This window comes from Neolamprologus brichardi, chromosome 16 (assembly GCF_056152115.1).
Source record: "Neolamprologus brichardi isolate AB-2024 chromosome 16, ASM5615211v1, whole genome shotgun sequence".
Taxonomy (NCBI): domain Eukaryota; kingdom Metazoa; phylum Chordata; class Actinopteri; order Cichliformes; family Cichlidae; genus Neolamprologus; species Neolamprologus brichardi.
The window spans coordinates 18,856,114-18,879,289 of NC_142119.1; the positions used below are offsets into that span (position 1 = coordinate 18,856,114).

General features: G+C 41.1%; 1 protein-coding gene across 13 annotated transcripts in view; it reads right to left on the minus strand.

Moving 5' to 3' along the window:
- Positions 1 to 23,176, minus strand: part of mycbp2 (MYC binding protein 2) — a 61,591-nt gene that overhangs the window by 25,515 nt on the left and 12,900 nt on the right. For 9 of the 13 annotated variants that reach the window (XM_035906680.2, XM_035906679.2, XM_035906672.2 and 6 more), the window contains exons 6-46: positions 22,581 to 22,823; positions 22,189 to 22,260; positions 21,890 to 21,986; positions 21,720 to 21,793; positions 18,938 to 19,076; positions 18,638 to 18,714; positions 17,242 to 17,446; positions 16,973 to 17,137; positions 16,671 to 16,829; positions 16,334 to 16,538; positions 16,047 to 16,192; positions 12,795 to 12,905; positions 12,284 to 12,388; positions 10,680 to 10,799; positions 10,467 to 10,548; positions 10,122 to 10,239; positions 9,601 to 9,959; positions 9,288 to 9,460; positions 8,680 to 8,805; positions 8,361 to 8,488; positions 8,042 to 8,133; positions 7,792 to 7,926; positions 7,578 to 7,661; positions 7,368 to 7,464; positions 7,089 to 7,281; positions 6,545 to 6,819; positions 6,141 to 6,362; positions 5,783 to 5,974; positions 4,523 to 4,729; positions 4,271 to 4,408; positions 3,634 to 3,812; positions 3,406 to 3,548; positions 3,216 to 3,316; positions 2,899 to 3,117; positions 2,573 to 2,795; positions 1,780 to 1,898; positions 1,566 to 1,653; positions 1,437 to 1,486; positions 1,162 to 1,334; positions 863 to 1,007; positions 545 to 751 (exon numbers count right to left, since the gene is read on the minus strand). In XM_035906680.2, coding sequence (XP_035762573.1) covers positions 545 to 751; positions 863 to 1,007; positions 1,162 to 1,334; positions 1,437 to 1,486; positions 1,566 to 1,653; positions 1,780 to 1,898; positions 2,573 to 2,795; positions 2,899 to 3,117; positions 3,216 to 3,316; positions 3,406 to 3,548; positions 3,634 to 3,812; positions 4,271 to 4,408; positions 4,523 to 4,729; positions 5,783 to 5,974; positions 6,141 to 6,362; positions 6,545 to 6,819; positions 7,089 to 7,281; positions 7,368 to 7,464; positions 7,578 to 7,661; positions 7,792 to 7,926; positions 8,042 to 8,133; positions 8,361 to 8,488; positions 8,680 to 8,805; positions 9,288 to 9,460; positions 9,601 to 9,959; positions 10,122 to 10,239; positions 10,467 to 10,548; positions 10,680 to 10,799; positions 12,284 to 12,388; positions 12,795 to 12,905; positions 16,047 to 16,192; positions 16,334 to 16,538; positions 16,671 to 16,829; positions 16,973 to 17,137; positions 17,242 to 17,446; positions 18,638 to 18,714; positions 18,938 to 19,076; positions 21,720 to 21,793; positions 21,890 to 21,986; positions 22,189 to 22,260; positions 22,581 to 22,823 — 6,186 coding nt within the window. The remainder of the gene's footprint in view (positions 1 to 544; positions 752 to 862; positions 1,008 to 1,161; positions 1,335 to 1,436; positions 1,487 to 1,565; positions 1,654 to 1,779; positions 1,899 to 2,572; positions 2,796 to 2,898; positions 3,118 to 3,215; positions 3,317 to 3,405; positions 3,549 to 3,633; positions 3,813 to 4,270; positions 4,409 to 4,522; positions 4,730 to 5,782; positions 5,975 to 6,140; positions 6,363 to 6,544; positions 6,820 to 7,088; positions 7,282 to 7,367; positions 7,465 to 7,577; positions 7,662 to 7,791; positions 7,927 to 8,041; positions 8,134 to 8,360; positions 8,489 to 8,679; positions 8,806 to 9,287; positions 9,461 to 9,600; positions 9,960 to 10,121; positions 10,240 to 10,466; positions 10,549 to 10,679; positions 10,800 to 12,283; positions 12,389 to 12,794; positions 12,906 to 16,046; positions 16,193 to 16,333; positions 16,539 to 16,670; positions 16,830 to 16,972; positions 17,138 to 17,241; positions 17,447 to 18,637; positions 18,715 to 18,937; positions 19,077 to 21,719; positions 21,794 to 21,889; positions 21,987 to 22,188; positions 22,261 to 22,580; positions 22,824 to 23,176) is intronic. The other 4 variants (XM_006788186.3, XM_035906669.2, XM_035906675.2 and 1 more) reach the window with 3 other exon arrangements.

The following is a 23,176-nucleotide window of genomic DNA, read 5'->3' on the forward strand; positions in this document are numbered from 1 at the left end:
AACTGGCATGTTTTATACAGCAAACTAAAAGGCTGTCACTCCCAAGGTAAGCCATTCATTTTTGACTTTTTTATCCTCCTCAGATACACAGAAGCCTTCCTTCAGTAAAAGTCTGTCAATGTTACTGTAATCTGAACTACTTGGTGGAAGAATTTCTAAGCCCTGTAACACCCTTCTCTCATTCTCATACACAGTAAATGGATTAGAATAACATGGAGCTTTTACAGTCTTCAAGCTACAGGCCATACGCATCCATTTATACACATTTATGTGGAACGTTTTTTCTTTTTTTTTCAGCTTACATCTGTACTCACTGGCAGGTGTATTCAGATTTTTTAAAAATTTCCCAGTATATTGTTATAATCTTCTTTAGCCATTTCTAACGACGCTCTGTTTTTAAAATATTTATTATTTAATGTTACCAAATGTTAAATGTTGTATTTCAGAATCTAACCACCCAGCTCCAACTTGAGCTACAGAATCTGCAACAGGCTAATATACACAGGTGAGGTAGCGAGTGGCGCCCCAGTTACACGATGCTGACCTTCATCATGGTAATAGCAATGTACCGAGCCTCTTTCACAATCATGGGCTCATAGGTGGCTTCCAACTTGGGCACTGGCAAACCTCCAAAGGTTAGGTCGGGTCCAGAGGAAGAAGGGGAACAGCTTCCAGGTAGTCGCTGCAACTTCTTCACATTTTCTGGTTGCACCGACTTTTTCTGTGAAACAGGTACGGCCTTCACCTCCACCTACAAACAAAACATAAACACAGTGACCGACAAATTCAGTAAACTACTTTTGTAGGTTTGGCACTTGAGACACAATTCCATTTTTTTTTCTTTTAAGAGAGTTTTCCTGACCTTCATGTTAGGAACATGCACCACATCCCCATACTGGTCTTTGGTCTGAACCACCACAGTGGTTGGCCACCCACAGCGTATATCATCTTTGTTCAGAATCAGGGATGTCTTCTGAGGATCTGCGTAAGAGTCTGGCTGTAGCCATCTGCATTGGTCAAACAAAGAGGGAACGAATATGTAGTAACAGCCCAACTAATATTTATCTCAAAGAATTGAAATTCAATATGAATATTATTTTCTTCTGAGGTAATTCTCATTCATTTTGAATTTTGCCGTCGCATCCAAGGATGGAAACATACCTAGCCAGACGTCCCCCACTTGAATTCTGCACACAGGTGATGAAGTCCTCAAGGAAGGAGTGCTCATTGGTTTGGATGTGCAAGGGTAGATTCCCCTCAAGGGCCTCCAGGATGGTGGGAGAGTGAGACAAGGCCAGACCCTTCCCAAGGATCCCTGAGTGGGCCTTACACACCTGAGTGGCACAAAAAGTTTTGAAAGTTAAGATGGAAAGTTGAGTGCTTAGGAGAGATAGCTCTTTTTTTTTCTTCTTTGTTTTACTTAAAAGAAGATATACCTGAAGAGAGGCTTCCTCAAGAATCTCAAGATCTTCTTCCAACTCATTGCCTACAAAAAAATTGAATAATGATTATATGAGTTATGCAAAAGGCTGCCTCAAATGCACTGATTTTACTTTTTTCTGTACCTATAGGAAGGGCCAAGTCTTTCTTCATTAGAGCCGCAGCACACACACTACCCAGGTAGGCCAACTCCTTCTCCAGTTGGATAATACCCTGAAATTTACAAAACATCTGTCAGAAAGGTATTTATTACTTTTTTTTTTTTACAGATGGCATACAAAGCGCTGTAAAACTGCAGGCTCAGGGTGGGTGGCACAATTCACTGAAGAGCATCTGTACCTCATCAGGACCGGGGTTGAATTCATATCCCACAGCCACACACTTAAAGCCGTAGAAGCAGGCTTTCTCATCTTTCACATAATCTGAGGCTGTTTCAAGTGAAAAGAGCACTTCATTTCCTGAAAACAGATAGAGCAGAAATACACAGTAATGCATCTAACACGAGACAGTTAGGCAGAGCTCTGTAAAAGCAATAATTGGTAAACTAATGGCTGCCTGCTGTGGCAGGTGGCTTAGTGAAGCATCATTAAGTAGAATAAAGTACACAAAGGATGCCAACAATTATCATCAACGAGCTGCAGCTGGCTTGCATGAACATATGTTGGATTAAGAATGTTGTCACTACTCAATCAGAGCTCATACTTAAGTATACAACAGATTTAATTAAAAATGCTGCTAGCTCTCTCACAGTAAACAAAGAATACTGGTCCTCCTACAGAATATGCATTGTCTCTGCCTCTGTGGCCGCCGTGGTATACAAGTTTTTTTAGGTGTCTTCCAGCCCGGAGTTCCCTTCTGTCAAAAGTAACGCACGATCCAGGGCAACATTTCACTCCCCTGCCTTGACGAAGTTCATTAACCACTAAAGACTTATGTCAGAAATATAATAATCCTGCAAAGAATAATACCACCGTAGCGCAGAGGCTGATTCACCACATGAGTTTTGAACAAAGGTCACTGGCAATGAAATATTATGCCAGTCATAATAGTCATTGTAGCTTATTGTCCAATAAATGTCAACTTGCTATCCTGCTGTTTTGTTGTTTAAGTTGGTCTGCTTGTTTGTTTTCACCTGGCAGCACGAGGACAGTGGTTGGCCAGCCTGTTGAGCCTGAGAACTTTTTGAGCTCAGTCCAGGTGTTGATTGTGTCGTGGATCAAGGGTTTGGCACTTAGGTTGGACAAGTGGAGTGTTCGGCTTGGGATTAGCAGACGCAGGACATCCTCTGGTTGTGCAGTGCCACATTGTGGATCAAACTCAATGGTGGTCCAGCGGACGCAGTCCGGGAATGATACCTGAAGCATGGTGAAGCACAAGGGAAATCAGTTGCAACTTAAAATTCTAGAATTTTCTCTTAACACATTTTAAAACCAGTAAGAATGGCAAGAGATGCCTTACCCTGTACTGAGTGACCCCAGCTTGTTTGTAAGGGTGATCACTCTCAATTACTGCATAATGGTTAGAGGTGGTACAAGCGGAGAGGCCCTGTTCAGGCTGGTTGCCAGTAGTGCTGTCTGTGGATTGGTTTGGGTTAAAGGTGGGTGGGGCGTATTTTTGGTTCAGGGCAGAGACGGCGGGCAGCAGCTCTTGAACCAAACCAAACACCTCAACAGCAGCCTGGATGTGAAAGAACAAGCAGATAGCTGCAGTGCTACACCAGAGAGAAATGTGGTATTTTAAGAAGACAGGTAAACCATCTGAGTGTGAACTAATACCTTTGGTACAGATGCAGCCACGGGGCCTATGTAGGCCAGGATGAGGGGCAGGAGCATAGAGAACAGGCTAGAAGAGCTTAAAAGCTCAGGAATATCATCCACTGGAGACAAGAAAGGACAAAATGAAGAAAGGCTGAGATACAAGCAACCAATGTTTTTGTAATAGCTGTGTAAAATTTGCTATGCTTACCATCAACAGCAAATGCCCTGTGAAGGAGATCCTTTGCAGCTCTAACCACAGCACTGACCACAGAGAGAGCTCTGCTACAGTTTTTGTCTTCCTCATTGGCTTTGCTCAGCAGCTGAGACTGGAGGTCCCCATCATACTCACTCCTTCAACAATGAGACACTTAAGTCAGAAAAAAAACAAAAACAACTTTTGATACAAGCAATTAGAAGATGCTACCTTTATGTATACCTGTAATAGAGAATCTGTGGGATCTGTCCTCTGGTCTGGTTGGTCCCATTGCTACTCAAGCTGCAGGTGCTGAAGGTGAAGGACACACCATCGGAGCACTGCACTGTGGTCATCCCTCCGTCCCCATTAGCCGTCCGGCTACCATAGTTTCGTAATCGCACTGCATACTTCACCCCCTCCTGCAACACGGTAAATTTATTAAATAAATATTTGCTTTTTAACTATAGACTGTATATACAAATCTGTACTGTCTTTTTATCATCTTGAGTTTGGCATTTTGCATGTTGACACCTCTATCTCTCTTTTTTTGAGCATATAGTGCCAATTTATCAGCTAGCTTGGCAAGCTAAAGGCCTTCTTTAGAGTATATGGGCGTATCACGCTAATGTTTCAAATACAATTAGCTGCACCACAAGCCATATTATCTGTCAGATATCTGCCTTAAAAACACTTATAAAGGCACTAATGACAGAAACACAGCTGAGATGTCTAGTTTAATGACTTAGCCTCGGAGACATTACATTATATTAAAGCTAACCATAAGTTAAACAGATCAATATATATTAAAAAAAATTCACCCCCTAAAGAGCAGTCACAAAGAGGAAATTTGTTACTAGGACCAAACACATTTATGTACCTTAAGTGGCACAGCCTTATCCAGGCGAATTTCAGCAATATCACTGGGGGAATCGTCAGTGCTGTATGTGCCCTTCACCAGCTCCAGAGATGTCCACCTGTGAGAATGTGCAGAGTCTCCTGGGTGCTCTGTCTGCGCCTGAACGTCGAGGGAACAAAGAGATTCACAAGAATAAATAATTCAACTGACTGGAAACTAGTTCAGCAGCACCACAAAACAAATAAAAAAAGCAATAAATCTTCAGTCACTTACATCATCAGCCAGCACCTCTAGCTCATACTCATGGATGCCCCCTCCTCCATATACGCAGACACCCACAAGCACAACGCCTGGCTTATCCACTGTCAGACAGATGGCATCCGGCGAGCCATTGCCTGTGTTCCAACTGCGGCCCTGGCTTGTTTTGGTGAAGCGGTTCGGAGATGCTTTCACTGAGTGGAGCGAGTTCAGCCCATCAACCTAATAAAGGATGAAATACTAAGAAATATAGCCAAACACACGCGACGACACTTTAAGATAAATAGAAAGACACTAAATTGTTTTTTTTAATATATAAAAATCACAATCCATAATTTTAGGTAGCAATACTCATAATAAAGTGTAAAATAACCAAAACCCTCCAAATGTCCAGAGTTCAAGCAAACACTGTGTAAATGATGGATGGAAAAGGTAAATAATTTAAAGGTTGCTAAAACATACAAAAGGCATTCACAGAAAAGAATAAATGAAAGTGAATTAAAACCATTTCATGCTTGGTATGCATTAGGTAACTACTATTTATATCAGCCTGTGACTACTGAGAACCAGACACAGGTGCAGAGGGACCTATCCAGGTACTCTAGGGAGAAAGAGTAGTTTCCGTGACAACAGACTTGGGGGGGGGGGTAAAAAAAACAACAACAAAAAAAAAGTAGTTGTTGAGGGCAGTTGTCAAGAAACGTTACTATGGCAACAAGAGCTAAAGAGTCATGACTGCAGTACATGAGTATAAAAAGAGTGTGATGATAATTAAATGTAGAGTGTGAAAGATGGAGGGCAACAGATGTCTGCCACTTACACCTAATGACTCAGCATGCTGTAAAGACAATACAGAAAAGCTCTGAGCTCTCTCTGGGGTTTTTTTAAAGCTGCAGTAAGGACATAGTGTCTGTCACTGAGAGAAATTGCTTCAACAACAATGGAGCCTTGAGAATATGAAGAATATGGCACAAGACAGGACAAAAGAAAAAGAATGAGAAAATGCATGAGTGACGGATTTCTTTTCAAACGTTGGCTGAACTGTAGTGACTGGGATGCAAATTAAATCCCTTTGAAAACTACAAATCAATGTGATCAAAAAGGTTGCTTTGTCAAAGCCTAGAATAATAAGCGTGTACAGAGGAAATTTCTGGTAATGCGAGTGGGGCTTTGCAAGAGCACACAAGGACCAACGCTTAAAGCCAAAACAGTAGCCCCACATACAGGCGTACTGTGGGAGCATAGGTCAATGGCTACTAGAGCACGTTAAGTTACCTCAGAGCCCAGGGCAGAGGCGGTGAGCTCAGAAACAATGGAGGCCAGCAGGCCACAGGTGTTGGAGACCAAATGTGGTGAGAACAGTTCAACCTCCCTCCTCAAACTCTTCCTCACAGGCAGCACCACAATCACCAGCATCTTCTCTAGTACTTCCCGGAAACTGGTCATGCCCATCAGGTTCTCCTCCGTCTAAAAGGTGGAAGCAATATTACTAACTTAATATGATTGTTTTGATTTCTTTTATAGGCCATCTAGGTATTTGGATGAGAATGTGATAGTGATCAAATGTAGTTATCTCAACATGTCTACTGACTGTATCGATAAACAACTAAACATTAACGCAGTTCCAACTCACATGGCTGAGCTTCTCCATATGGGCCACCAGCAGGGGGAAGCGGTGAGCAAGGGCCGAGTCATTCTCTGTGCTTACTTGTTTGACCAGAGAACGCAGCAGCACCTCCCCATCATAAGCAATGGGCAGGATGGATGTGAGCTTGACCGATGTGTTACATAGAGCTGACATTACGGCTGCCAGGAGACGGCTGCTGGATGTACGGAAATTAGCCTCAGCGATATCCTGAAATACAGCAAAAATAATGGTGAAGGTCAGATTTTTTTCCCCCCTCTTTAAGCCTTCATCTGAAATTATCTGAACATTGTTAGGTACAAAAGGGTTTGAATAATGAAAGTACAGTAAAATGTCATCTAAAACTAACAGATTTTTTTAATGTGTCAACAAGCTGTATGAAATCATCATACTTGGTCCAGGCAGTTGAGCAGATCACACAGGCAGGCCCACTGCAGAGCCGGGGTTGGATAGAAGGAGTGGAAGCAGGCGGTGAAGGTGTTGTGGCACTCCTGCAGCACAGCTTCCAGCAAAGTAAGAGGCTGAGACAAGTAGCCTTGTGGGTCATTGTCCAGCTTGGTCAGGCAGTTGTCCATGCCTTCTGACAGGATCTTCTTCAGCAGACTGCGTGTCTTTCCTACGCACTCTGCCAGCTTGCTCGACTCCTCCACCACAGCCTTGGTGCTGGCTAGAAATCAAACACGGGAAAAGAAGATGTAATCAGAAGACAGTTTAATTAAAATGCACTTTTTAAGAAACAAAAATATCACAATCACTGATTGTCTTCTAACTTTTTAATTGTTTTATAAATATAAATCTATGCACATGATATATATCATTTGTTTAATGTATAGTAACAGTTTGAATAAGACTCTTTTGTTGTTGCAAAGAAAGACTTTGACGTCATCGATCTATCAGTCATCATGCTGTCAGTGATAAAGTGCTTTGTGTTCCTACCTGCAATGGGAAAAATCTCACAGATGTAGACCCTGAGCAGGCGGAGGCAGCATGTGCCAACAAAGCGCAGTCTCTCAAGGTCGAGCAGGGTGGCTGTGTACTGGAAACCCTTCAGCCCTCGCAGTTCCTCCACACCCAAAACCAAGGTGGTCCAGCTCCAGTGAAGGATACTCAGCAAAGACTCAAAACACTCCTACAACGAGATGACACAGCATTGTTCAATTTTTTTTTAAGTGACCTGTTACATAACTTGCAGAGAGACACTTGGACAGTACTCACCACTGAGACTGTACGAGCAAATGAGCGTTTAAGGATATGGACTGGTTCACTGGTTTGCTGTTTGCCTTTAGATGCATTGCCATCATTTGAAGGAAGCCTAACGTTAAAATATGAAAAGAGAATAAAGCTTATTTATTGGACAGGCACCAAAAAAATAAAACAAACCCCCCAAAAAACATGCACCACTTTTAACAAAATGAGAGTACTTGCCTATAAAGCAGCTGAGGTATCTGACCTGCGTTGACATCTGTGCCATTATTTGACTTCTTTGAGCTTTTGAACTGAAAGACAACACTAAATGGGAGGAAAAACACAAATCAGGACACATGAAAAATCAACATGTGCAATGTAAAAGAATGTAACAAATAGAAAAATAAACCATCAGCTCTACTGATTTATCATGATGACTGTAAATCAGTTTTACCCATCATCAGTGGTGATGGTAGCCTGCCCATGGGAGCCGCAGTCACTGCTGGGACCAGACACTCGGGCCCACGCCACATACCACCAGCCAAGCTGCAGCAGCACCGGCTCATCAAACATCATTGCATATTTCTCCCTAAAAATAAGATCACCATTTAAAATGATTCTGCAATGTTTTCTTTACTGAAATGGCCACAAGACTAAGTGCTAAAACCACTTTCAAAAAATACACACAAATACATTAACTATACCTGGCAGCACAGTCATAAGCGAGTACATCAGTCTCAGCCAGCAGATCACCGTCTGTCTCATGGTCACCACCATCGGGGCCAAGCTCAAACAGCTGCACAACAACAGAAACTGATTAATATATTATATAAATGAAAAAAAAAAAATACTGCCCGTACTAACCCTTAGACCCCTATAAGATGCACCTATGGTATTAATTTCAAAATCCTACATAACCTTGTTTTGTCTTATGGTTTTCAAAAACTTGCACATTGCAATTAAATTAAATTAAACATGCAATTAAAGCAATTTTTTGTAAAAATATTTCAAGGGACTGCACACCTTGATTTTCGCAGTGTACTCCCCTCGTCCCCCGAACAGGCCCAGCCCACCCAGCAGGATGTCTGCGTCGGCACAGAAACGGATGGCCTCCACAGAGTGGGCCGAGTAACCCCAACCACCACCGTGACCTGCCACATCGCATAAGGGAACAGTCAGGTTATGAAGGTCACAAAGATGATCACTTAGTTTCCACGGCATTTTTTCCTCACTGAATGTTACAGATTAAGCAGCTGCCTAGTTTGATATATTGATGAGATCAATTCAATCAGTCAGTGCAAGTCCTGTCTCTTTCAGTCATTACTTATGAACAAGAACTAACTCTCAAAGCGGTTCACAACACTGTAGTCCTCCTTAGAGTAGACCTTCATCACGGCCTGGGTTTCTTCCTCAGCGCTGGCTACACCCATTTTCAGTTCCTGCATGGCAGCCAGTGTATCCAAGCAACCTAAGTGGAAAAAACAGCATAATTTATCTTACTAATAAATGACAATCAACAGAAGTGGTCATAGCATTCTTGCAATCACATCATTTGTTTGACTGAGGTCAAATCAGTTTTCTCTTGAACTGATTAAAAGGTGATACTACAGTCTCCCATGAAAAACTAACAATAAGAGTTCACTCATAAAAAGAAGGAAAAACAAAAAGCCAGAAAAATAACTTAACATCCTAATGGGATTCCTACAGTTATATACAGAATAACATTTCTATAAAAGCATAAAATTAAGTCCAACTTGTTAACAACCAGTCTATCACACTGGATAATATTGAATGAACAGCAGCTAAAACTTGAAACACCCGGGAGCTACATAGACTAAGCTAAAGCCCCATCAGAGAAGTTAAGTCAATGATTTAATAAAAGGTAATTACAAAAAGATCATAAGGCCCATAAGCAATTTGACACTGTAAATGCCTAGTGTAAAGGATTACCAAGAATGTGTAGGGCTCCATGAGAGCGAGTGGTGGTTGCTTGTGATCCTGACGGTAATGCAAGCTCTGGACTAAGGATGCTACAGCGAGCCTGCAGATCTGTTGCAGAGGGCATCCTGGCATCAGCTATCACTGCATTGTAACACCACATCTCTCTGGTGGCTGGCAAGAACCTAGAAGCAGGAGGAAATAATGACAGGGATTAAACATGCAAAGAATTAGAAATATTTCTGCTCTAATGAAAGTGAAACTAAGAGTTGAGATGGAATCCAGCTTATCCCTTGGTTAACATAAGCATAGACCTCACACTGACCTCCATATAACATCATACACTGGGTCCAGACATAGGCCAAATCCTTGCAGGTCCTCCTGCTCAGAGTCATTGAAGGTTCTGCAGCTTCCATCCATTTTGTTGATAAGCAAGCATTTAAATGGTGGTGGCTCAGACACAGAGGAGGGCACGAGGCCAATGATGTGTTTGCTGGCAAAGATCTCTGAAGTAGCTAGGACATGGGAGTTGATAAGTGCCTCATCGATTCGCAAGAATGTCTGGTCCCCACTGGCTCCGATCCACGTAGCTTTTCGTCCATATTTGGCACCGATATTGGGCATAGGAGATGGCTTGGCATTCCAGTAGGGCATGTCCAGGATCGGCCGACCAAGCTGCCCTTTCTGAAAAAGCAAGGAGAGTGTTAAGTTTCAGAAACAAAGTGCAAAAGAAATCTGCAGCCCTTGCAAAAGCAATCGTGACCGATTAAAACAAAGGTTACATTTGTTACATTTAAAAGATTACTTTTGCATTACGTAGAATTGCAATAGATTCTGTTTACCCACCGAGAAGCTGCCAAATGTGAAGACCTGCCCATCCACGAGGAGAACAGCTGTGTGGTTACTGCCTGCTGTCACCTGCACACTCGGACCAGGAAGAGCCTGCACCAGAGTTGGAGAGCCCCTAGCAGGGAAAAAATTAAATGAATTTGTGTGTCCACAAAACTGCAGTTAATACCCATACTTAACACCCATGACATTTGTCTGTTCTGCTATAATTATTTAATGTTTAAATAATACTAGAATATACAGGGATAATTACAGAAACTATTCTATGGCTAACAAAAAATTACTTTTACTTGAACATACATCTATCACATTAAAGAAAAAAAGGTCATCTGACAAGAATACCTGGAATTGACATCCCCATGTCCGAGCTGCCCGTGCTGACCATACCCAAACGTGTAGACATCTCCATTCTCCATAAGCACCACTGTAAACCAACATGACAACTGTCACATTATTACTTTAATATTACTGTACTCTTACTAGTTGCTTTGAACAACTTCTATAATTATCAAGGCAAATCTAACCTAGTGATTGCTATGAGGGAAAAGCACCCACCTGAGTGGTGAAAACCACAGCTGACCTGAACTGCTCGCAGTTCACAGTCAAATCTCACAGCCCCCGGGGGGTAGGTTGTAATTTTGCTAGCATCCTTCTCCCCACGCTCACTGCTTCCATCTATAAGGCAAACACTGAAGTCAGCACATTTGAGCACAGAACAGAGAGTGAAGTTTAGTAGCAGCTTTAGACCGCTGAGGTGGAAGCCTCTGCACAATCCTCGAAAAAACAGAGCTGGAGGAAAAAGAGGTCTTAAAAAGAAACGAAAGGAGAAAAGAAAAAAAAGGGGGAGAAAAGGGGAAAAAACGATAGCAAGGAGTGACACACTGTCATAAAAAAAGGCTTTTGATAACCAGTTCTGTTATAGCTTGCCAACAGTTTTGAAAAAAAATTGAGGGTTTTTTTGTCTCTTATGAGTTAAGAGGAAGTCTGGTTTACCCTGAGCCCTGCAGGAGGTCACAGCTGTGGTGTGTGAGAGGAGGTGGTTGGGGTAGAGGAGTGCCATGCATTACAGTGAATACAGTGACTGAGAATATATTCTGGATTTTTGTTTTTTTGGACCAAAATAAATATTGACTGGCTCATGGTGCCAAAATTAGAGAGGTTAAGAAATTAGTTCATTGTCACTACACTTAATATTAGAGAATAAACAGAGTGCTCCTAAAATGACATCTTAAGCACATGAAAGCAGTTTTGGAGGTCAAAACCAGGCACTACCATAATGCCTGTGAAAACCATGAAGAAAAATGCTTATTAGATGCAACCTAAATGACCTACACTTACAAATGCACATCAAACATCAAAGCAAAACAGACTAATAAACCACTGAGTGATTAGTGCCAGTGGGACAAGTTATGCTTCTTATGTCTTTAGATGGCACATATCATCATAATTTTTGCTTTACATCTGCACACAAAGTGATATATTTGACATTCATTTTTGTAGCCAAATGACATTTTTCTTTATATTAAAAAAAAAAAAAAAAAAAAAAGAGGGGGGGGGGGGTTCAACAGGTATTTAACAGTCACATTATATTATGTTCTCTGTCCTCCAGGATTGTGCTGGTTAGACGAGGGAGGGGGGAAAGAAGCAAGGATCCATCTTCATATCCACCAGTAGTTTTTCCAAAGAAAAGAGATTTTTATTCAAAAAAGAAAAATTTAAAAACCCACAAAAAAACCCTACAAATATATGGCCATATTCTACTGATTTGATAAATGTCTTAACAATTTCAAAACTTGAGTGTCCAAACAAAGCTTAATGTTAAGATGACACATCTAAGCCATTTCCACGAAATGTTTCACATTTAAAATGTGTCAGACTTGTCAACTGTCAAAGCTTACTCTCCCCAGTGTCTCTGCTTGTTATGCAGTAGTTTTATCTATTTGCTATGGGGGTGACGGTAAATCCAGTTAGGCAATGACATAGCTTTCTACCTTCGTCTTACTAACTGCATCGTACTCCGTGGATGAAAACTTTGAGACCTGGTGAAGATACAAGAGTCCTGCCTTCAAAGAGTGAGAGGAGGTGGGCGGGACAGCCAGATTGGGAGATAAGTCAAAGGGGTGTCTCTGCACCCGTTGAGTTAGTGAAGACCGTAGTACCTTTGTGCTTGTCCCGTTTATGCCTTAGTGCCTGAAGGGGTCTTATTCTGGCTAGGGCCTGCTCACGCTGGTTCATAAAAATGGGACCGGGGAAAACAAGGGGGCCTGGGGGAGAAAGAAACTTTCACATGCATGCACAATGCTCACAAATGGGAAACAACACATGATAATACTACACCACAACCATACACATATGCTAAAAAATGTAAAAATTAAATAAATAAACAAAAGTAGAGACACAAGCAAGGGAGAAGTCACCAAGGCACGACACCCAAGCTCACAACAGCACCTGTAAGTAACCTGAAACTTGATTATTTATTTATTTATTTATTCATTTAAAAAAAAAAAAAAAAAGAAAAAAAAAAAAGGATGGACATACAGTTAAGCCTATTTGTTACATCCATCTCCACAGTCTCTCCTATTTGAAATGTCTATCACAGAAATGTGTCCTTTCTACATCCCAAAACAAACACTTCTTCATTAAAGTTAGTCCCCTAGCTCTGAATCATACCTCTTCCCTCCTCCAACCTATGCCGGCGATTGATCCTCTGTCGTTTCTCCTCCTGGCGGATCTGAATGTGCTCCTCGATGTTGACTCCTGGAGGGGGAGGGACAGGCACAGCTGAAAACAAAAAGGCCGCAGATACAGCCAGCCCAGACAGGATGCAGGAGGAGGAGGGAAGGCAAAGCAGGGCGGAACAAAACAAGACACACATCAATGAATGATGGAGAGACATGATGGAGAAGCAACGACTCTGCACGACACAAGGATTATAACCAAGCATGAGTGACAACTGCGCAATGTATTCAAGCAAATGCAACAAACATTATGACATGTAGCATAAGCACCATGCCTTCATAAGCTTAGCATACAGTGCTTACATTAAGCCCTGGACAATCTTTCTCAGGTATGTACAGCTAAACATATAGCTGCTACGGTCACATCATCATATGCATTAAGATTTTAACATGCATATGATTTGTCAGTCTTTGCAGCTTTAAGTGAAATGTAAACAATGCAGGTGGTTTTTAAGCCAAGATGGATATACTGCATGAAGGACAGAGCATAAAGGATAAAAGAAGAGCATATTTTCATGAAGGCGCAACAACCAGCGCAAGAAGCTCTCCAGTTGTTTTACATTTCCCTGACCTTTAAGATGGGGAGATGGGGACAATGTATCTGATTTCATACTTTGCACAGATTTGGAGAGAATGTGATTAAAGCAGGATTCCCATTTACCTGCATTTTAATCTATGACCGATTTGTACTCTTTGATCACCTTCTTATTAAAATGGCTGAGACTTGGTACTATGGATATAGAATGAACAGAACAGAAGTGACTACACATGAATCACTTTAATCTTAAGTTATTTAAATGTATATCAAATTATAAATAGCACTATTTCTAAGTTGGCAAACAGAGTGCTTCCTCTCTTAAAAACCAAAAGGAACGGCTTTACTGATCCTAAAGTAGAAACAACAACAACAACAAAACTGAGTACAGTTGTGATTAGGGCTGTTCCATATAACGATATATATCAGATGACGATATAAAAACGCCTGTCGTTTCATATTACGCTATCGTTTGTTTCGTGGTGTTGCGAAATAAACTGTTTACGGCAATATTTTTTCATCGTTTTAATGGTCACTGTAGTGGCTATATTAATTTCTTAAAGTTCTCTCTTTCTCTTATATTTAATATAACCACAATACGGACGGACAAGCGACTGTTTTTATGCGTTGTCGTTAGCAACAATGATGGTAAAACCATCGTGTGGCTCCGCCGTCCGCTTGTTTATTTTCCACATAAACCTTTCACAATAAAGCTCAAGATCCTGTTGAGACTTTTCAAAATAAACTGAATCACGTGAAAGAGCAGATTATTTACGGATGAGCATTAAAAAAGAGCCGCCAGGTGCTAGAAAATAAACCTTAGACTCAAACGTTAGAACAGGCTTTTCCCCGCAGCACGCCGTGTAATAAATACAAAGAAAACGGCGGCCGTTACAACTTATGACTAAAAATGTATAGTTTCATGCATCTGTTAAAACACTCGACTCCAGGTACACTTCCTGCAAGTCGAGCTGCCCGAGATTCACAGAATTTACAGAAAATGTTAAAATTTTATAATTTATTTCATTATCTGGATGATAGATGTCTTATATCGGGATATGAGATTTTGGTCATATTGCACAGCCCTACTTGTGATGTCCACTAAACCCAACTGCATAATCATCAAAATACATAGACCTGTGAACACTGGATCTTTCTCAGTTTGGGATTCATGGGCTTTATCTGTGTTTGCATTATTACTCAAAAAGTAACCAGAAGCATTAAGAAACAAATAAATAAATAAATAAATAAATAAATAAATAAATAAAGCTACTGCACAATACAGGAAGACTGCAGCTAAACCAAAGCCATAGTATCACTAATGAGAAGAAGCAGTGGTCATCCACTGAGAGTGGACACTATGGATTGTAACTCTGGTCATCAAGAGAGAAAACGAACAATGCGAGGACACTGCATAACACCAGGCTCTATGGATGGTGTCAAAGTAGAGAAAAAATAAAAACAACAAGCTCCTTGCTATTTGGCAAAAAAAAACTACAAGATTAAACTTTGCTAAAGAACGAGAAAAGAAATGTGATGTCTATTGAAAGCACACATTCTTCAGTCAGATGACACCAAGATAAATCTGCTCAGCTCAGATAAGACCACAACTACAACAGTCAATGCAATGACCAGCAGCGAAGCAGTGAGGTGGGAGTGCGATAATAAGGGGCAGCATGAGAGCTAAAGGTCTTGGGGAGAGAACATTTATAGATGGCAACCATAAATGCCTGTGGATATACTAAAATACTGGCTGACAAGATAGCACCCAGTCTCCAGAACCCTTCCAGCATAACGACAATTCGAAGCACACTGCCAAAACCACACAAGAGGAGAAACTATGAGCTGAGAAACTATCTCGCCTCACTCGAATCCAACAGAACACCTTTGGGGAGTCTTAAAGAGAAAAATGGAGCAACATAACCACTCTAGAAAAGAGCAGCTAAAACTATTTGTCTCTGAAAAGCAGATTTTTCTTTCCAGAAATTTTGTGCAAAGAGCTGTGAAAAGCCATCATTCTAAAAAGTTGAACCTTTTGTTTCATAAAAAAGGAAGAACAACCTTACTGTAAAGCATTTACTGCAAAGTGAATCATTTGATACTTTAGCAACACTGCACAGGCGTGTACTCACTTCTGTTATGTTGACAGAATTGCAGCCTCTAATTTAGAACTGCCAGACCAGAGGGTAGTGCTGTTATGCACCGCCATCCTCTGTATTTACCACGACTGGATGCCACAGAATAACCACATATACCTCTTCTCTCAGCAGTCCATGTAACTTCGTGTTCTCCTGTTTATGCGGGAAATGTTATATCCTGCAGCTTAACAATGCTGCGTGCCACTGTTGCTCTCCCAAATGCAGGTGTAAACCATGCAGATGACTCAAGGACTTCTTGGAAATACCGTTTCTTTATTTCTCACTGTGATTGGCAGAGCAATTTCAGAACAACGAGATATGTGGCACGCAGAGAGTCCTTTTTTTAATCCTTACTTGAATATTTCATTGCCCACTCCCTTTGCACTTTTACACTCACATGAACCAAAATAGCATGGGCAGTTCTTTGGCTAGCTCCTTGCATATGTCACTGCGCCAACACGATCAAAATCTGGGCTTTAAGTAATATGCTGGAAGATATCATTTAGCATACCTAACAACAGGTCCAATGGAATCATCTCCTTCACAGCGTCAAAGATGCCTCTCTGCCTGGCCTCCTGACCATCGAGCTCCCTGGCACAGGCTTTGCAACAGCCACACGCTGAGCAGCCAGACTCTCCAGATCCACAGCCACAGATACTGGTTCAAAGTAAACAAACAAAACAGATATTCATATCACTTTTTTTTTTTTTAATGCAGTTAAAAAGATCCCATCAGTCATGAGTATTTTCTTTGGTTCCTAAGAACACAGATGTTGTCCTGACATTGTAAGTCTCTTACCCTCCCGGAACTCTGTCTGGTCGTCCACTACTGACACAACTGGCACCGTAGCCAGTGCAGTCTCCACACACTGTGCAAACCATGCACTGGTCCAATTTCCACTTGTGCATGCCTGGCTGGCACATCATGCTCTTCTCTTCCTTCTCCTCCAACTCATCCTCTAGGTCCTCATCCATGGCTGTGGCCATGTTCTCAACACCAAATGCTACAACAGATATGTCCACAAAAAAAAGAAAATCATCAGATCGATCACAATTTAAAATAGTACTTAAATGGAAAACTCAAATTGAGTGATTTTATTATGTTTATCTGTCTGTTTGTCTGTCCATCTTCTCACCTTTTCCTGCCTGGCTCATGGCTCCGGTGTCTCTACCACACTGGCCTTTGTTATTCACCCCAAACGTCCACACTTCACCGTTTTTGGTCAGAACACATGTGTGAGCCTTACCCATGGCAACCTGAGTTACAAAATGACCTTTGAGGTCTGTCACCTGACCTGTAGAGAGGAAAATAATATTGAAAATAAAGATTTTAGAGAATGAGCAATTCTTTTGGACACAAATTTTAATTATTGTAGAGCGTTGATTAGACCAGACAAGGAAATGTTGAAATATCTATGCTCCGTTTCTGTCAACTCACAGGTGCTGTCACTGTATATAGCATCTTTGCCAAACATGTAGAGTTCTCCATCCTTGGTGACAATGCTGCTGCTGCCATTGTTGCATGCTGTGTACACGGCTGTCTTGGTCTCCAGTTTGATCATCTTCTTGGGCTTGTACGGCTTGGGCTGTCTACGACTTTTAGCTGAAAAAAAAAAAGAACACAACAGACATCACATTTAGCTTCTCAGCCAAGTTGGCTTTCATTCCGGTTTTAACGAGGTGAATGTTTGAAAACAGTCATCTCACTAGATTCTCCATCTTCCCCTTTGCTGGCAGACCCTGTGAAGAATACGCTTCCATCTTCAGCCACTAGCAGTGCATGAGAGCCATCATGGCCGACTGAGAACTGGACAATCTTCGGAGATTTCGTAACGGGCAATTCCACCCATTTCCCTGCTGATGGGCCACCCTGTTTTATACCCAGACTCTGGTATTTTCCTGTATAGTAGATCTAAAATAAAACACGAGGACACTCATTTAAACACATGTAAAAAGACTGAAAACTGTTTGGGTTTTAAAAGAAAATTTAAGATTACAAAATGTTAGTCTGAGGCTCTTATACTAAAGTTTGTTTGTGTGTATGCTGCCAATTCAAATACAAGAGCTTTTAGTCATATATGTACAAAGTCTGGTGTGGTATGCAAAAGAATTTTTATGACTCAGATTATCCGGCACTCACTTTGGAAACAACTCCACTACCTCCAGTAGCATTTGAGAGAACAGTAGCATGCATTAAGCATAACCAATCTGGGTCATGAGTTAAATGCTTATACTTTCTTATGGATAAAATTCATTGTACCCATCCACTCTGGGTAATATGCAGATAAAATGCGTTGTGAGTTTAGGTCTCTACACAGACATAGGAATGTGTAACACACAACTACCCTAGACTGCTATCTACTGCAGAAGAGAAGCACACTGTGCCACACCTACAAAAATTAAAAAGGCACAAACAATCACACACCCCAAACCACATTCATAGTTAGCATTCTCATCTTATTATACAAGAGAGTATTGTAAACCTCTGATCACTTAATTACTTGTATCGACATTTTTGATAACACCTGTTGATTCTACTCTTATATAAATTCAAAAACTATAGGAAGCTTCTCTTCCAGTCTGCCTTGTTGTGCCTCCCTGAAGTTGCTGACATTGTACTGTAGGGCGAGACTCACTGCATAGCTGGCTGAAATACAGGAACGCCAGTTCAGAAGCTTTTTAGCTCAGCCTGCCTATAACCACTAATAAAGGCTGTGTCCTGACAGCACAAAAAAGGCAGACATTAAGACATAAAAACAACTCTGTAATTTTGTATTATTTAAAGATAATTTAGCTAAGAGGGCTAGCAAACATTTCCTAAACATAAAGGTCTGTCTTATTAGGCTTTTGTGCAGCTTGATGTTGGAAAATCTGACTAAGGCTAACTATGTACAGATGTTATAAACTGCAGGAATGTTAAATTGTACGATGGGCTTAATGCAGTCAAACAAGCAGAAACACAACTGAGTCCTTCCCCCACCACAGGTTCACCCTTCAAAGTGCCTGCTCTGTCATTGGCAAGACAAAAGCTCTTAAGCTCAGCAGCTGAAGCTGTTCCAACATTCATTTTTGTTAAACAATTCAGACACGCCACCAGTCTCACCTTTCCCGAGGCAGTTTTCATCAGAGCAAACTCCCTGCCTGCTCCAAGCAACGCTGCCTCTTCATCAAAGCCTGTGCCTGAGAGAAGAACATAGTATTTAGAGCCAAAAACACAAGGGGACAGGATTGGAAGTACTGTGCACCATTTAAAAAATAAAAATAAAAAAATCCCATTAAGTTGTAAGAAATTTTTGATACATTTGCAACCTTGCAAACACAAGTATACTGCAGAATGCTTTCAGCAGGTATACAAAAGCATGCGAAGCTTTATTACACATTATCTGTATTTTGCATCACTTACTGATGATGTGCAGATCCTTCTCGAGGTCAAAAAGAGAGATGCCACAAGCGTGCAGACATTTCCTTGCCAGCTTAAGCTGCAGTTCCTGCTGCAGGGCCGGGTCTGAACTCATAGTATAGATCCGTACTACAAAACCATCCTGCAGGAAAGAACACAGCTTAGCTTCATGGCACAACACTGCAACAGTGTCCCGTATGGTCCAGGTCCATTTAACAAAAGACACTTCTGTTTAAAGAAAATGCATCCCTGCTCCAATCATTACAATGGGTCACACCCAAAGTGATTAACTAATGAACTGCATCAAGAATCAATTACTCATTCATTACAACTTATTAGCTAGTCTGCTGACTTAGCCTCTGGGGATAACAGACAATATTTTGGGGGCTTTCAGTGTGGACATCCAGCCCAAAGCTTCTGTCTCCATCTGCTCATCATTGTGTATATTAAAGCACATTCAATCACTCTTTTGCTTTTCATGATAGCTGTTTACACGTATGCAGCCAAAGCCCTCTCAAATAAAGTCAATAGATTTTGGACTACAAACAGAAAACAAAAAGTTTTAGGTGCAAAAAATCTTGTCCATTCTTCACAGGTTCTACTTATTAATCAACTCAGAATTGTGTTTTATATATAAATTAGTGGAGAGAAGTACTGAAAACCCCTTCAATGACAATATTAATAACATGGTGTAGGGCGTGACACGCTGATTGAGCACATTGATTCATGGCAGTGCGCAGGACATATGACTATGGCCGTGACGATTTACAGAAAAGAAAACAGTAAAAATGGAAAGACCTCGAGGAAATAATTATAAGATAAAAGGGATATAACTGAGGGGTGGATGCTGGGACGTGGGACTATTCTGGTTTTCACTGCGTGGTGATAATGACAGACTCATCTAATGTGCTTTAATTTCCACAGAGCAGAGCACATGGGCCTCAAATCATTAAACTCCAACTATAGGTGGTTTATCACTATGGCTGATCACTATAAATGCATATAGCTTCTGAGCCCCATGCGGTACTCCACCCCCTTTAATTAGTGTAGAAACAGCCTTGCTGCAATGGCAGATATATGGATTTCAGAGACTCCCCTCCCCCACTCACATTACAGAGTGCTTATGCAGATAACTGCTTGAGAGATTAAGCTCTCCAGAGAATACCCACATGTGGTGCCATTTGCCTCACTGCCACACCCACATATACACAACACACACAAACACAGCTGGACCCCCTGTACGGCACAGTTGGTGATCAGCTGAGAGTCTTTTTGGAGTGAGGGAGGGACAGATACCTCACTGGTCCAGTCAAGTTGAAAAGTTAACCTCATTTTAACTGACAAAAGGAAACTAAACAGATAGCACTGTTAAGAAGGTAAGGATGTCATTGCACAAGTCCGTGTAAAAATGATTTGTAACTATGAGAATTCATACCAGCTGGTATGAAGTGGCCATCTTTCCCCATTCAATTCAAGTTTGACAATTCAAAAGAGAAGCAAAACAATTCTCTGTATAGCCCTTTTTCCATTTGTACCTATTTGGGGCGGCTTGGTACGGACTGACACAGGTTTTAAGGTTTTCCATTAAGTGGTAATATCTGGTACTGGGTACTTTTTTTAGTACCTGAAAGCGATCCGAAAATGTGACGTCAGACTGATCAGCACATCTACTATTGCCTTGATGTCCGCTTTTGTTGTAGCGTTCATGTCACATACAAATTATGTCACGGGATGCTTGGCCGTGTTGTTATAACGACCCCACACACTTAGGTTGTACTCAATTGCAATGGAAAACACACTGAGCCGATCCAAGTAGGTACTAATGGAAGAAGTGCTTCTCTGAGCGAGTCAGTGACTTGTTTTTTGAATCTGGGAACTTCAAGGTCCAAGCATGGTACTCCACTGGTAATCCATAGATGCTATGCAGAGCAAACCAAACAACATATACTGTCCACAGCAGCCACCGTTTTTATGCTTCTCTTAATGCATTCTTGATATCTGATCGCACACCATAGCGAACGCTGCTGTGTTTCCGTTTGCAAATGTTTCAACTAATTTTCAGTCAGCCTACATATAGCATCATCACTGCTGGCCTCTGCATTGGCTGAATTCCTTAATCCTGCTTTCTGCAGAGCCTAAAAGCTATGCAAATGGCTATAAATGCAGGGCCATAAATCCAGCAGTTGCTTCTGTTGTCAACAGCAAGTTTCTTGATGCTTCCTGTGTAGTCATCAGATGAGTAGGGCAAGACTTCCTGTTCTATCTGCCAGTCACCGTTAATGAAAGCAGATAAATTTCAAAGGCTTAAAGCTAAATCGTTGTTTGACAGATGATTTCACAACTGCATTTAGGCGAAATACACTGCCTCTCTGCCTTACCATGTTAATGGACAATCTAAGCCTGTTCAAACACGATTTGTCCATTGACCATGGACTATAAGCAAACTACAAATGGAAACCAGATAGCTTCCTGCACCAAAAGCCTTTTACCTTGCCTATAGATTTATATTAATGTGAAGAAATTTGCAACTATCTTAATTCAAAACTACAATTTCATTAGAATTAAAAAGGAAGTGGGTGCACAATAAAGCCAGCTCTCTCCCCTGTGTTTGCAGCAGTACAGATGCACAGCAAGTTTCTTCAAGGTTTAGTTAAACATGCAGGAAAAACCTAGATTTTGCATACTGAATCAGTTTTTAAGTTCACCACATTCTTCTAAGAGTCTAAACAAGATGAAGTGTGTTACTGTAATACTGAATACTGATGGGCTTTAGCACTAAACTTACATCTTTGCAGGCTGCAATCTGGTTAATGTATTCTCCATCAGTGAAGATGATGTTCTGTCCATCTGAATGCTGACCTGCAAAATTCAATGTGATGGTTAATATACCTGATATTTTGTTCACTGAAAATTTAATGCCTAATTGAGGTGTTTAAATACAAGTCAATAAATCACCTGGCATTGCAACCGTCCCCTCATGCTCCAGAGTCTCAGGGTTGATCTTCAGGGCCGACATACTGTGGTTACTTGTGTCCCGATACAACAAATACCCCTGAAGACAAAACACAGATGATCAATGAAGTCAATGACTAGCTCCAATTGTGTTTATGTACACACACGTGTATACGTCCATATATACAAGTGTATATAAATACGTACATACACGTACACGTACACATATTTCAACGTTTTCTTTATTCTTATTCAACAAAATGTAAGAAAAATGTGTACATGTCAATATTTGCATTACTCACCTGAGCAAAGCCCAGCCAGGATCTTTTCTCCTTTCGGTTTCTGATTCGAGACGTGGAGTTGTACACGTGGCCCTGTGAGGAATTGAATACACACGAGAAGACAAAAACAAACAGTTACAAGCCTTAAATAAAGTCATACAAAACAAAAAAGGTTTATTTGGTGGTTTATTTAAATGAAAATTATCTTAATTTTCACTTTTACAGCACTGCTGTAACAAAGTTGGAAGAAAAACCATGTTGCTCCAAACAAATGTTTTTCCATAAACTAGGTATTTTAAAAAAGATTTTTCGAAGTTTTTTGAAGCCAAGTCATTTTATGACGCTGCAGAAAGCTTTTGAAAAATTCAAGCAATATAACTGCGCAAAGCTGATATGCAGCTCTTGCTACGCACCCTGACAGTGCCGCTGTATCCAGAGCCCACTTTGTAGAGTCCATCCTTGCAGAGCAAATACAGGAAGGAACCATCAGTCTGCAGGAGGCAGCGCTCATCTTCATCAATGGTCACCTCCTTCAGGACCCACTTGTTCATCAAGGCTGCACGTTTGATGCCATTTCCAAACCAATCCTGGATCTGAATCTTTCCCACCAGAACAGCCTGTACACTCCTCTGTAACGCGTTCAGTATGGTGGGAACCTGGTGAGATTTAGGAAGACAAGGAGGAAAACTTGCAGTTTCCTGTACATTTTTTTGTCTGTGGCATTTTCACACAATCTCCCATGGCAGCCATTACACATACTTCTGATCTTACTGTTAACACAAAAGCAAACAAACACAAAAGAAAAAAAAGAAACAGAACATAGACAGGCACAGACCCACATTTCTCAAAAAGCCTGCCTGCCATTGTGATGATTCATAATCCAGTTAATACATAAAAGATAAGCAAAGAAGGGGAAATAACAAAAACAAACACAGCCCAGTGTTTATATAGGATAAAATTTGTGCGCCTACAAGTCCCGCTACGCCTCAATCACATGTGGAAATACCAT